The sequence below is a fragment of the Sinocyclocheilus grahami genome, unplaced genomic scaffold (assembly GCF_001515645.1).
Source record: "Sinocyclocheilus grahami isolate Dianchi unplaced genomic scaffold, SAMN03320097.WGS_v1.1 scaffold1144.1, whole genome shotgun sequence".
In the NCBI taxonomy this organism is placed as follows: domain Eukaryota; kingdom Metazoa; phylum Chordata; class Actinopteri; order Cypriniformes; family Cyprinidae; genus Sinocyclocheilus; species Sinocyclocheilus grahami.
The window spans coordinates 101,589-112,638 of NW_015506323.1; the positions used below are offsets into that span (position 1 = coordinate 101,589).

At 38.2% G+C, this 11,050-nt stretch overlaps 1 protein-coding gene across 2 annotated transcripts in view; it reads left to right on the forward strand.

Annotated features, from left to right (window-relative positions):
* The first annotated feature begins 2,078 nt into the window (after nucleotides 1–2,078).
* LOC107567301 (insulin-like growth factor-binding protein 2-B) overlaps nucleotides 2,079–11,050 on the forward strand; it is a 24,424-nt gene continuing 15,452 nt past the window's right edge. Inside the window, exons 1-2 of one of the 2 annotated variants that reach the window (XM_016252963.1) lie at nucleotides 2,079–2,115; nucleotides 2,336–2,908. In XM_016252963.1, the coding sequence (XP_016108449.1) occupies nucleotides 2,566–2,908 (343 nt within the window). In that variant the 5' untranslated portion in view covers nucleotides 2,079–2,115; nucleotides 2,336–2,565. Of the gene's footprint in view, nucleotides 2,909–11,050 lie in introns of both variants that reach the window. The other variant, XR_001606624.1, reaches the window with a different exon arrangement.

The following is an 11,050-nucleotide window of genomic DNA, read 5'->3' on the forward strand; positions in this document are numbered from 1 at the left end:
ATATCGCTGACTCTAAACTGCAACTTCCTACTTTATTAACTTTCTAAAGTGTTACATTAAGTGGAAAAGACAAGTCCAAAAACACTTGTAATAGCTGGATTTGGCAATCCAGCTATTACAAACTCGCTCAAGACTTGTTCACTCCGCCAGCGTCTCGCAGCGATTTCATAACAGGGACGCTAAACATTCTGGCAAACTGTCTAAACTGAATTATACATGTCATGCAGGCATTCATATGAGGAGTTTAACAGCAAATTAGTCATTCAAAGAACAAATTTTATTTTTGAACATGAAAAATTTACAGAGGTCCGGTCCGGTCGTGGCCTCATAGCTGGTTACGGGCCTGATGACACACACACACACACACACACACCTGAACATAATGATGAAATCAAATCAATAACCATGACAACCACTAACTAAGGGGGAACGGTGAAAACAAACAATTTTCTCAATTGGATTCAAAAATACTTTGCGCACATGCAGAGTGCTGTGACACATAGGCCTATGTTCACATACGTTTAAACATACATTAGAAACCGCTTACATTTTATGAAAATTGGCACAAAAACATACCTGGTGTTTGCGCTACTGACATGAATAACATATCTCAAATCATGGCTTGCGGAAAGGTGTGTTTTTACTTTCTAAAGCCCTATTCCCACGGGATTAGTATTATCTGGGAACCTTGTGTGATTTTGAAATAACCCCCCCCCCCCCCACACACATCTGAATTTCGTGTGGTGATAAGCGAAGCCTGTGATTTTACTCAAATTTACTGACTTGTCTCCCGGATACCCGGATGTCAAGGCTTTGAGAGTCCCGTTCTATGGTCCAGATGGATTTAAAAAAAATAAATTAATATATTTTCGTGCGCTGTGTCATTTACATTTCACCAAGTTAAAATAATATCTCAAGCTTTATGCTTGATTTATTTGTAACACATTAACCTCAAAACCTTTTCAGCTTTCTCTTTCTGCAAATTGTATGGTGTAGCAATATGATGACAGCACCCAGAATACTATCAAACACTCCAACACAGCTCCATTCTTAGCGAAAGATGGATAAAAAGGCGCACAGCAAACAAAAACCTCGAAAAATGATATGCGACCCGCTAAATACTGGCCGAATCACAGAGATGTCGATTCGCACGGGACTAATATTATCACAGGACCTCGGTGTTCGGCGAAATATGGTAGGTCATTTGTGGGGGAATTTTTACTTTACAAATTACAGACATGGCCGATTCGCACGGGATTAAGATCACAGACAACCTCCTCAATTATTACAAATGACTGGAGGTCACCAGGTAATACTAACCCCATGCGAATAGGGTTAAAGTCATCAAAATGTCATTAGGTTTTTTGTTTAAACATATTTAACGTTAGCTGATGGTGCACTAAGCCCTAAAATACAATTTCTATAGACCGTATGTCTGAGACACAAGCGCGAAACCATCTTTATAATTTGGTCTTTGAACTTCCATTTTTGCGGTAGCTCTGAAGCATCGCTGTTAAAGAGTAATTAGCTGGTGCAGTAGATTTGCTTATTGTAGAGTTAACGAAAGTTATTATGAGCAATGTAATGTTAGAAGTGTAAAGCCCTATTCGCACGGGATTAGTATTACCTGGTGACCTCCAGTCATTTGTAATAATTGCGGAGGTTGTCTGTGATCTTAATCCCGTGCAAATCGGCCATGTCTGTAATTTGTAAAGTAAAAATTCCCCCACAAATTACCTACCATATTTCGCCGAACACCGAGGTCCTGTGCTAATATTAGGTGTGTGTGTGGGGGGGGGGGTCATTCATAATGAGTACAACCTTAATTTCAGAAGCATAAATGAAAATTTCAGAAGTGTAAATGAAAACTCCGAAAGCCCATTTGTAAGTTCAGATCAGCGAAATAAAGAGGAGAAAACAGTAAGCAAAACATGGAGTGTATTGAAAAACGATTTTTTTTCTGGTTTCAAAGACATTTTATTCAGTTTCAATGTATATTTTCATAAGTTTCTTGAAAAAAAAAAATACAAATTTTTTTGGCACAAAAGTAATTCCATACCTTTAACGCTGTGGCAAAACAAACGGAAAACCGAAGACAACCAGCGGAGCTATAAGGTCAATAGCGCGAGAGAAACTTCTATTGTTCGCGCCGAAAACTGATAGAAAATCGCAGTCAAGTCAATGGATAATAATTGCTTTTATTATTATAAAAATAAACGTAATTTATTAGTTTTTTTTTAACTGTTACTATATTAATTTAAACTTAAGAAACATAACAGTACTGGCAACCATAACAAACACACAAGCTAACAAACATTTTTTTCCCCCAAAACAGGCAGCGTATCTCTCGCAGATGAAATAGCCAACAGTCGCACCTTTTCGACTTATTTATGTTTTTTTGACTTTGACTTGCTTTTGACGTGATGTCATTTCGGAGTAACATGACAGCAAATAGGACCCAGCAGAGCTCTCCGGCGAACCTCACCTGTCCCCAAACGCACTTTTACTTTTCCACCTGAAGTCGCCTGCAGAATCCCGACATCTGTCAGACTTAAAGATAACGGCATGTTTCCTGCATTGCTCTGCAGTTTGTTGCTCCTGCACGGCTCTTTCGGGGAGATCGTGTTCCGCTGCCCGAGCTGCACCGCGGAGCGCCAGGCGGCGTGTCCCAAGCTCACCACATCTTGCGAGATTGTCAGGGAACCGGGTTGCGGTTGCTGCCCGGTTTGTGCCCGGCAGAAGGGCGAGCTGTGCGGAGTCTACACGCCGAGATGCGGCAGCGGTTTGAGGTGTTACCCAAGCGCGAATTCAGAGTTACCGCTGGAGCAGCTGATACAGGGATTCGGACGATGCGAGAACAAAGTGGACCTGGAGCCCACCATGACCAACCAGGAGTCAGGACACAGTGGTGAGTCTCAAGACTTGTTTGTGAACATGAATTGATGCACAGCCACTGCCGAAATGTATGCATATCACTCGGATGATGCTGCACTTTTATGTCTCCTCTTCTGTCCATGTGTCAGGAATTGGGAAATCAACCCTGAGTCAAATATTAGTGCAGGGTCTTTGTTCTGGCACCCTTTTCTCCACCATCTTGTTTGATTATTTATACAGCCCCTTTGTTAGATCACCAACTTCTGTCTTAACTGCCTCTGGTGCATCTGCTCATAAGTGCTTGATTTTGTTTATATCAGTACATAATGGAAATGCAATGGAAAACCTGGGAATGTCAGGCAGTGATAAAATTGGGTTTTCTTTGGCAAAGTCATGGGGATTGATCCATTAGGCTATTAAAAAGTCATGGTTATTCATGTAAATAATAATAATAAAAATAAAAAAAAAATACATATATATATATATATATACCAGAGTTTAAAGTAGTAATTTTGTATGGATTTTAGAAATTGTAATTTTTATAGAGCAATATGTAGCTTGTGGAAAACATATCTACAAAAACATGGTGCTCCATGTTTGCTAAAGTTAAACTGTTCTCAACTTTGTTGAGTTGCTGGACACACCCACATCCTGTCACCAGCGGTCACTGAGTTCAGGTTCTTTCATCAATGCAGGTCGCTGCCGGTGGATGCAGTAATAAATGACTGGAAAAGTCATGGACATTTCTATAGTCGCTGCAGGTCCAAATTTGACTAGTTATGTTAAGCCTATCTGGTGGTCACAAACAACTGGAAAAACTATGGAAACTCGTTGTCAAAATTTGTGGAAACCATGTTATATTTACTTGAATTGGATGGATAAAAAAGTACCATATAAACCACGCTTTTATCATTATAGTCGTACGGTTTTGATACAGTCAGATTAGATCAGTAAGCAGCAGCCTTAGACTTTTGAGGTCAACTGCTTTTGTAACCTCATTTAGAAGCAGTTGGAGAACTATAACATTGTGGCAATTTTTTTGAAACCAAGGCTTTTGGGTGCAGTAGGATGACCAGTGTTGAAATTCAGCTGTCCATGGGACCATTGATCCCCTCAGTAAGAAAACAAGCTTATCACCTGTTAAACTGTTGACACTGTGATGTTTGCCATTCTTTTATTTGCATTAGCCATTTTTCTTCTTTTTTATGCATTGTGCATTAATGCGGTGGTCCCTGAAGAATACATTTTTTTTTTTAGTCTATTTTCCTTTAAGGTTGAAAGTCACCTACAACAAGAGTTTTTACTAAGGTGGCCGGGTGGGAGTGTCTGGATGTGGTCATGTGCATATGTCTTTGAAACTTTCTCAGGGACTAGTTCTTTCTGAATTGGGAAATATTCCTATTTAAGTGTATTGTGCACAATACTGCCTATTGCCTTGATAATATCATCTGTATAATCCCATGAGGGTGTCAGCAGAGGCCGTGTCTTTTGCTCTAGAGGCCAGGATGAGCAGTTCCAACCCTTTGCCATGCAACTGAAATATGTGACCTAGATTTCTAATAAAATAAAGAATTTTCAAATTACTGATGACTAAATGGTGCCAAATGCCTCTGCTTTGAAACTAATTGGCAGCCGTTATTCTGTTGTGCTGTTGAATTTTCCATGAAATCAAAGGGTGAAAGGCTAATGTCGCCTGGCAAAAATTGGACTTTTGCACACTAAACTTTGAGGCCCGTCCAGGCACCCTTTTGAATCTGCCCCGCTACGCTGTCTGAGCAGCATTTGTGTGGTGTATTTTGGGACACCAGTAAACACTAAGCAACAGGGATGCCCAGCACCAGCAATTAATCTGCTTATTTCCAAGCCTTTCCAACGCAGGTTTCTAATAATTACAAAATACTGCCAACTCTAAAGATAGTTAAAGTTCGCCATTACTCACAATCATGTTTTTCTGGCACTGTATTATTTTCTTTGTTGTTCTGTGAAAAATAAAATGTTTGATTTTAGGCTGAATGTCAAAGCTTCTGTTTTTCATACAAAGATGACTGCAAATTATATTTGTATGGCTCTCGAAGAATTTGAAAATAGCAGATAAACTGTACGTTTGCCAATTTTGGATTGTTACAGTGTTGGTAGTATATGTAAATGAACAATGTGTACTCTGTAGCACCGATTAAAAAAAAAACAGCCAACATTTATTAAAACCCCACATGATGAATTCCCATTTAAGTCACATGGACTTATTAATTTATACTTTTATGTTGCTTTTTGGAGCCTAGCAATATAAATCACCATCTACTGTGATTGTGTGGAAAACAGAAGCTCAGATATTCTGCATTAGAGCTCCTTTATGTTTTCTGGAACAAATAAAGTAGTAGTTGGAGTTGGAAAAATGTAAGGGTGAGTAAATGATGACAATATCCTTTAACTAAATGTTTAATCAAAACTCCAATTGGCAGATCACTTGGCAGTGAAGTGCATGGTTGGTCAGTAACTTACACATCTGTCTTTCTTTTCCCACTGTTTTCTGTGAGAAGAATTCAAAATCAGCATCAAACCAGTTAGTCCTGTGAGTAGGATTACTGAAAGTCTTGTGGAAATCTTGTTAGCCAAAGGCCAGTGTCCATCCTTGTCCAGTACTTTTGTTTCTGCTTAGCAGAAAACACATGTTATTGCTGATCTAATGAATGGCGAGTATGATGTCTATTAAGGCTCATTAATGCAGTGAACTCTGAATGAATGTTGTAATTATGAAAACTCACTACAAGGTGCTACATTCAGGACCTCTGATCCTCTTGTTTGTGTTCGCTGCATGCCTTTGTGTTTTACTGCATGGCCACTCATCGGTATTGCTTTAACAAAATGTTGTGATTTGGCACCCAGGCATTGCATCTTAAATGAAGGCTCATTCCGCACTGCAGCTGGTGGATTAGATTCAGAATCCTGTAGTTTCATCTCACTGAGCGTCTCTTAATTATCTGAAAACTCACTGTAGATTTGTGCATGGCATTAACTGCGAGCATAGTGCACCACCTGTAGTTAGTGTTGTTCATAGGCAGCTGCCTCAAATATGATCCAGCATGCATTAGGAGCTGATGAGAGGAACATCTTTAGTAATGACACTTAACTAGTGCACAGATGCTGGCTTACATAATGTTCCCTTGGCTATAACTTTGGATCGGTTTCAAGAAGTCTAGAATAGGCGGTTTTATCCATATCCAGGGTTTTGAGAAGAGCTATTTTGAGGACCTGACACACAACTGAGGACCTCTGTCATCATTCTGACCTTTAGCATGGCACTTATAAAGGATAAGTTGAAATTTTGTCATAATTTATTCGCCTTCATGTTGTTCCAACCAAAAAGAACTGCTCTATTTCCAAATGACGGCAGTCCATAAAAGTATATACAACTTCTTTAAAAGTCTCGTGTTAGTTTATTGTGAAGAGCAGACTGAAATCTAAGCCATTATTCACTAATCTAAAGAGTTCACAAATCTTATGCCATTTTTTAAGTGAACACAAGCTGGAATATTTAGATGTCATTCCAGATTGGATGGCAAACACCATTGGTTCTTGCATGTAATGCGTCCTAATACAGTATGTTTTAATATATTGAAATATCATAATGCAGTTGAAAGTTATAGCAGAGGGGAAGATTATTAATATTAAATCAGATGACTTGGAATATAGTGCAAATTGTATGTGAACTTTGGTTAGATCAGTCTTCCTCAAACAAAAGTTATATGACTTCAGAAGACTTGCATGAGTTGTATAGACTACTTTTACCATATACTTTTATAATACTTTTGAGCATTTGGGGGATTGGCAATTTGTGTGGAATAAAACATCAGACTCAAAATTCAGCCTAACATAATTTTTGTGCTTCATGCAAGAATGGGTGAGTAAATAATAACTAATTGCTTCAACATCATGTTTCTCAAAGCCAGTTTATTTTTTACATTATTTATATACTATTATGGTATTTATTAAGATTATGAATTAGCATATATTTTTTATATTTTTAGTTTTCATATTAGTTTTAGTTTAAGTTTTAGTAATTTGATAATTTTTTCCCCTTCATTTTAATTATTAATGTAATTTTTTTAATATTTCTAATTAACTTAAACTTTTTGAAACATTCATTTTCTTTTATGCTTTTCATTTAATATTTATATTTTTTACGTCAGTTTTCACAAATCATTCTTATAGTTAACTGTATCAACACCGCTCAAAGTGAGCATCAGTCAATGTACAATAAGTTGCTTCTGATAGTCAAGTCACCTTTATTTATGTAGCGCTTTATACAAAACAGATTGTGTCAAAGCAAATTTACAGTGTTAAACTAGAAAATAGTGTGTCGATAATGTAGGAGGACAATAGTAAACAGTCAGTTTTTCAGTTAAAGTCAGTTCATTGTTGATTCATGATGTCATCATGCAACTCAATTTGGATGATGATAAAATGACAAAACCAGGAAACATAGTCTGATCATGCATCCAAAATTACACCAATTGGTATACTTAAAAATAAAATGCACACTAAAATTATGAATACAACCATGGATCATTAGCTAAAGGCAGGTAAAAAGATACACCTCTAAACTTTTGCACTGATTCCCTCCAGAAAATCCAGCCTCCTCACCACCATACTAAAAATATATCTGATGTTTATTCAAGCTAGTGGTTTGTATCTCATGCTTGTTTTTCAGTCTTTTCCTTTTTCTCCTTGTATCGTGTGTACTATGATTGCCCTCGGATCCCTTCGGGGTCTGATGTGTTGAGACACGCTCTCTTCAACACCTTTCCAGTGCCTGCAGTGGGGATGCCTTGGGTGGCGGCTGCTTGTCGAGACCTGTGACACCAGAGAGGCTTCTTGTAGGCGCCGTGACTTTACTTTTGCTCCAGGGCATCTGGAGTGTCGTGGTGTCAAACAAGCAATTCAAAAAGCACAAAAAAACGGTCGGTCCTTTCTCCCCAAGGCCATCCTGAACAACCCCCCACAGACTAGAGAGACAATGAAGGAGTGTCAGCAAAATACACAGTCTGATACATCCAGCCATCTTTCATTACGTGCTATAATGCTGGCTGCATGCCTGCCCGACTGATATTCACTATGAAATTATTGCAAAGAATACAAATCTAGCAGCAGTGAGGCTCTGTTTATACCTCTCGGCACACAACTACATTCCTGTCAGCAGGCCCATTTTGTTATGCCTGAGAAGAATTAAGATTTGTAACATACATGTTGCCATCTTAGCTGTCATGATGATTTCAGCTCAGTCCTTATTGATTTTATAATTGAGAAACGTTGTATAATATAATATAATATAATATTTGGTGCTGCACCAGGTAGCCCCACTTACCGTGAAATTTAATTGAATCAGGGCTAGTATTGTTTTGAATTTTGTATTTAGGTTTCTTTTCTTTCAGTTTGTCTTTTAATTTTAGTTCTTGTTAGTTAACTGTTAGTTTTAGTATTTTTAGTGTTTTATAGTTTCTATAATTATATAGCTGATTGTATAGGTGAAATAAACAAAAATGTTCTTTAATAGTTTGAGTTTTAGTTAACAATGACAACACCGTTATTGCTGTTAAAGCTCTGGTGTAAAAGCGCCCAGAACAGTCATGAAGAGTGAAGTGCCATTTGACATTTTCATCTAAAATGAGCATTTTTATCAGGCTCCTGTATTTATGTTCAGTTATTTCACTTTAATGGCATAGAAAAGGACCTAATGCCATTCAAGTAAAATTACTGAACCTAAACATGGCACTTAGAGGCTTTTGCATCTGAATTCTTCGTATGTTATGTGCTGTAAGTTTTGTTAGTTTTCACCCTATAACTGTTAGTTTTAGTGTTTTCTGTGTTTTGTAGTTTCTAGTATTTATAGCATTTTATTTATTTTTATTATTTGGTATATTTGTGCTGCCAGTTAAAGTGTTAAGTTATATAATTTAAATGAGTCATGTAGTTTAGATATATTTAAAGGGGTCATATGATGCGATTTAAAGTTTTCCTTTCTCTTTGGAGTGTTACAAGCTCTTGGTGCATAAAGAAGATCTGTAAAGTTGCAAAGACTAAAAAACTAAAAGACTAAAGTCTCAAATCCAAAGAGATATTCTTTATAAAAGTTAAGAGTTAACCACGCCTACCTAAAACGGTTCGTTCTAACACGCCCCCACATGTCTACGTCACGATGTGGGAAGATATGCATAATGCCCAAATGTTCACGCAAAGAAAGGCGTAACCTTTATTCTCGCTGTAGTATTGTTGTTGCCGCCGCCATGTCGTGAAGGCGTGAAAAGCGAAACTACTTTGTTTGGCCTTCCAAAAGAGGACGATATCCGCTTCGTCAAGCCTGGAGCTGATCCGTGCTGGTCGCTGAGGAAATACATGCTTTGAAAACTAATTGGCAGCCGTTATTCTGTTGTGCTGTTGAATTTTCCATGAAATCAAAGGGTGAAAGGCTAATGTCGCCTGGCAAAAATTGGACTTTTGCACACTGAACTTTGAGGCCCGTCCAGGCACCCTTTTGAATCTGCCCCGCTATGCTGTCTGAGCAGCATTTGTGTGGTGTATTTTGGGACACCAGTAAACACTAAGCAACAGGGATGCCCAGCACCAGCAATTAATCTGCTCATTTCCAAGCCTTTCCAACGCAGGTTTCTAATAAATAAAAAATACTGCCAACTCTAAAGATAGTTAAAGTTCGCCATTACTCACAATCATGTTTTTCTGGCACTGTATTATTTTCTTTGTTGTTCTGTGAAAAATAAAATGTTTGATTTTAGGCTGAATGTCAAAGCTTCTGTTTTTCATACAAAGATGACTGCAAATGATATTTGTATGGCTCTCGAAGAATTTGAAAATAGCAGATAAACTGTACGTTTGCCAATTTTGTATTGTTACAGTGTTGGTAGTATATGTAAATGAACAATGTGTACTCTGTAGCACCGATTAAAAAAAACAACATTTATTAAAACCCCACATGATGAATTCCCATTTAAGTCACATGGACTTATTAATTTATACTTTTATGTTGCTTTTTGGAGCCTAGCAATATAAATCACCATCTACTGTGATTGTGTGGAAAACAGAAGCTCAGATATTCTGCGTTAGAGCTCCTTTGTTTTCTGGAACAAATAATGTAGTAGTTGGAGTTGGAAAAATGTAAGGGTGAGTAAATGATGACAACATCCTTTAACTAAATGTTTAATCAAAACTCCAATTGGCAGATCACTTGGCAGTGAGGTGCATGGTTGGTCAGTAACTTACACATCTGTCTTTCTTTTCCCACTGTTTTCTGTGAGAAGAATTCAAAATCAGCATCAAACCAGTTAGTCCTGTGAGTAGGATTACTGAAAGTCTTGTGGAAATCTTGTTAGCCAAAGGCCAGTGTCCATTCTTGTCCAGTACTTTTGTTTCTGCTTAGCAGAAAACACATGTTATTGCTGATCTAATGAATGGCGAGTATGATGTCTATTAAGGCTCATTAATGCAGTGAACTCTGAATGAATGTTGTAATTATGAAAACTCACTACAAGGTGCTACATTCAGGACCTCTGATCCTCTTGTTTGTGTTCGCTGCATGCCTTTGTGTTTTACTGCATGGCCACTCATCGGTATTGCTTTAACAAAATGTTGTGATTTGGCACCCGGCCGCGCCGGTCTTAAGCCCTCCCGCCTCTGCTCACTCAAGCCGGCCTCCGCATACTCTAGGCCGCAGCTCACTCTAGGCCTCCGGCCTCCGCTCACTCAAGGCCGTGGTGTGTGACGCTGTTTCGTTGTGAAAGCGAAACTACTTTGTTTGGCCTTCCAAAAGAGGACACGACTAGAAATCACTGGTTAAGTTGTATTTACAACACCGTTCCAGAACAGTTTAACACAAATATTCAGATGTGTGCACCACATTTTATGGAGGACTGTTTCCTGATCCTGGTAGAGTAGACTACAATGCCGGCTGTTGTGACTCACAGACTGTAAGTACGTTTTTTTATATTTAAAGAATTTGCCTCTAACGATTCAAACGCGAGTTTTTGGGCAGTGTAGAGTAGCGCTTGTTGTTTGTCATTTCTCCAATCACAAATGCAGATATGGTTTTATGTTTACGCGGCGCGATGCAACGCAACTCGTAAAAAGACAGTGTAAGTCATTATAATCCATAATTATGTCCCCACTG